At 47.4% G+C, this 3,460-nt stretch overlaps 1 protein-coding gene across 1 annotated transcript; it reads right to left on the bottom strand.

Moving 5' to 3' along the window:
* Positions 1–1,646: 1,646 nt before the first annotated feature.
* Positions 1,647–2,432, bottom strand: F5147DRAFT_782230 (uncharacterized protein; the record flags this gene model as incomplete). The annotated part of the gene is made up of 1 exon (XM_041442739.1): positions 1,647–2,432. One exon carries the CDS (start codon positions 2,430–2,432, stop codon positions 1,647–1,649), a length of 786 nt encoding a protein of 261 aa, XP_041284603.1.
* Positions 2,433–3,460: the final 1,028 nt, after the last annotated feature.

Raw genomic sequence — 3,460 nt, 5'->3', positions numbered from 1 at the left:
CATGTCATTGCTCGCAGAAATCCCATCTTTGCCACAGCCATCTGGAGGTATTCGCTCTGCGGTGCAATGGACCGATCCTCAGTTATTCGATGTCCAAAAAGGCGAAATCAATCCAAGCATCCCAACAGAGCAGACTGATATATATTCAACAGGCAGTGTTCTCCTACAGGTATGGTACATCATGTCCTCATGGCATCACCCGCTTACCATATTATGACCGTAGTTGCTCACGGGATCAATACCTTACTATGACATCAAGGATAATATTCATGTCCTTGTATTGTCTTCGAGAGGTGTAAAGCCCAAATGTCCTCCAGAAACGAATGTCAGTAGTGCACAGTGGAATTTTATTCAAAGATGTTGGTCTCCTCGCAGACTTGCCAGTCATCCAACTATCGAGGAAATGGAAGAATTTCTCAAGTCTGTGTTATGACAAACGGTCGTGTGCGACTAGGATAATCTAACAGCGACAACCACGACAGTGGTACCGAGTGCTGAGAGTCGTCGGCCTTTACAGACAAGCAAAGGTTGCGTACTCGAACGTAGCTCGTGGTGGTTAATGAGGGGTTACGCTGAGATGATAGCGGGTTTACAGACAGTAAGAGGCGTCACTGAAGGTACGAGTCGATGTCGAGCAGGTAGCTTTAGCGGGACAAGGAGTTCAAGGGTAAACATAGTAAGATTAAAGTAAGGAACGTCTACTTGTAATCTTCGACCTTATATAAGGCTACTCTTCATATCTAAGCTCAGCCTAAAGCTGGGTTCTAATCTGCTTATCTACACAAGTCAGAGATAGCGTCCATGAGGCGGGCTTCTATCATAGATAGGGTCCATGCGGTACCCTTCTATTGTTACGGCACACCAATTCTCTTCATTTCTCCTTTGTTACAGGACAATGGTACTTAGACACGGTCGTTAATGAACGACCGATTACTTTCCAGATTCTTACCCATATCATCGCCAAGCTAACTTTCCGTGCTAGTAACCATCATTATGTTTAGCTGATCATCTCTTATCAAAGCGGGCTGTCCGCACCATGGTTACTATCTCTTATCTCTTATCTCTTACCAAGCGGGCTGTCCGCCTTCTATCTTGATACACATTTACAAGCTCCGCTTGAACTCTCACTATATAGATACATAGTGTACCACATGTAGTTCTTCACTTTAATCTACTGGGTTCTACCTGGAACAAGTCCTTTAGCAAGGTCCCCAACCTTGCTATCTAAGAACCATCAATCTAAGGAAGTCGCCGATACTTGCCTTAGCCAGAAACCTTTGACCTCTCATTCGAGAGAAGAACCACGTCTGTCTCGCCGAATCTCAGTCCACTCGGACTAAGACAGCTCGACATACCCCAGTCGTAACATCTATCAGTACATGAGGCAGCACAAGGCTTGCCTTCTATCTTGATAACATAAATAGGTCTTCTAGAGCTATGTCGTCATGTGTCGTCATATGCGGTCCAGACCGCTTATCTAAGCCGGCAGTTGCCGCTTATCGTCTATCATCATCTATCATCATCTATCGTCATAGAGCTAATGAGACTCCGGTATCGTCTATAGCCGTGCGGTTGGCAGAGGGCTGTCTGCTGGCGGGGGACTCGTGCCATGTTACTGTAACATTACCCCTCTACTAGCGTCAAAGTCACCGACTTTGATTATCCTGTGTTCTTTCGTCAGCTTCCATCGCCGGAGATATCGGAGGCGTGGAGATGGCTGGTACGGAGGGAGTTTCTGGTTCGGGCGAGGGCGGTGCTGGGTATCTGAGCGTGAGGTCCGCGAGCGCTTTGTGGTTATGCTCCCAATCTAAGAGAGCTTCGAAAAACTTCTCTTCATCTCTAAACTCTTGGAGTACGATGCATCCATTGAGTTGAGGGCAGTGGACCGACAGATGGTCGGGTCCGAGTTCATCGCAGATGCAACAAACATAATCTGGACACTTTCTAAATGAGTGTCCGTATCCTCCGCAACGCTTGCAGAGCGTGGTACGGGTACGATCTATGGTGGCCGCCTTTCGTCTCAGCGGGCGCACTGGTCGGGATCTTTCTTCAACATGAGGCCTTGCCTCGACTGTTCTGACAGCTTGGTTCGCGATGTCTGGGAAGTCGAGCGGAAGGAGGTGAAGCGCGAGTATGTGAATCCTTTTCTGTAAATGAAGCACGGCAAGTTTCTTCGTGCCTTCATCAAGGTCATCACGATTGGCTACGTCTTCCAGTAGCTTCGTGGTACGAATAATGCAGACAGCAAGGGATGTCCCTGCACCGAGTCTGGCGTCTTGCTCACCAAGGATGTCGTTGATCACTTGGGAGTACATGGGGGTGAGAATAGCGGTCTCGCTGAACGCGTTGTTCTCAATCGTTCTGAGGATGTGTCCATAGTCGGAGTCCTTCAGTGCAACACGAATAGTTTCTTCTGCAATAGAGGTCGTCATGATGTTTGGGAGGTTTCTGGGGAAGGATGTTCTTGGGAGAGGCCTTATATGGCATTCCAGATCGTTCCAAGCTCCGCTTGATTCGAGACTTATCTTTTGTCAAGTTCTTCTATCGTTATCTATCTAGCCATGAGGCTAAGATCTTCTCGTTATCGGGACACGAGGGGTGGTTCTTCACTATCAGAGGGGAGGTGCCGTGATAGGTACAATCTTCATTAATCCTTTGTTTAATCAGGATCGAGGTTCGTCATCATCAGAGGGTGGTAATCATTGCCGTTGATGGTATTCTGCTTCAATCTCTTGTTTGATGATCAGAGTCGAAGTCGTTCTAGAGGGTTCCGAGGGCTTGCAGGAGTTTCCAAGGAGTTCGTCTCGTGATAGTTTTTCCTCATTCCGGAGGATCGTCTTCTCATCTTTTGTTTATCAGAGTTGAAGTCGTTCTAGAGGGTTCTGAGGGTTTTGCCAAGGAGTTCGTCTCGTGATAGTTTAGCCTCGTTCCGGAGGATTGTCTTCTTATCTTTTGTTGAGATCTGTCATGATCTATCTGGATGTCGAAGGGGGTTCTGTGGATAAGAGATCTGCGGGCTTGCAGGAGTTTCCGAGGGTTCGTTCTTTCTCCGATTCTTCTTTATCTCTTTTGTTTAAGATCTAATCGATCTATCTGGATATCGAAGGTCATCTTCTTTTAACCTTTTGTTGATACTATCTTCATTGGGTGAGAAGGTTCAGGGTCCAGGCATAGGTGCCAAGGCTTGCAGGAGTTTCTTGGGGTCGTCTCGCGAGGAAGGGTCTTCTTAATCTTTGTTGAATAAATCTTCATTGATTGTCGAAGGATCGTGGATAAGGGGTTCCAGGGCTGTAGGAGCCGTTCGGGGAGTTCGTCCTTTCTCCTAGTTTTACGTCATCTCGGACAATCGTAGTTTAACCTCGTTCCGGAGGATCACGCAGTTTAATTGTCATGCTGGACGGGCGTAGTTTATCCTCTTTGCGGAGATCGGTGCAGTTTAAAGCCATGCCGGGCTCAGGCC

Source organism: Suillus discolor (genome assembly GCF_016758755.1).
Source record: "Suillus discolor strain FC423 chromosome Unknown F5147scaffold_191, whole genome shotgun sequence".
NCBI lineage: Eukaryota > Fungi > Basidiomycota > Agaricomycetes > Boletales > Suillaceae > Suillus > Suillus discolor.
This window is presented reverse-complemented; position numbering and strand designations above follow the sequence as displayed.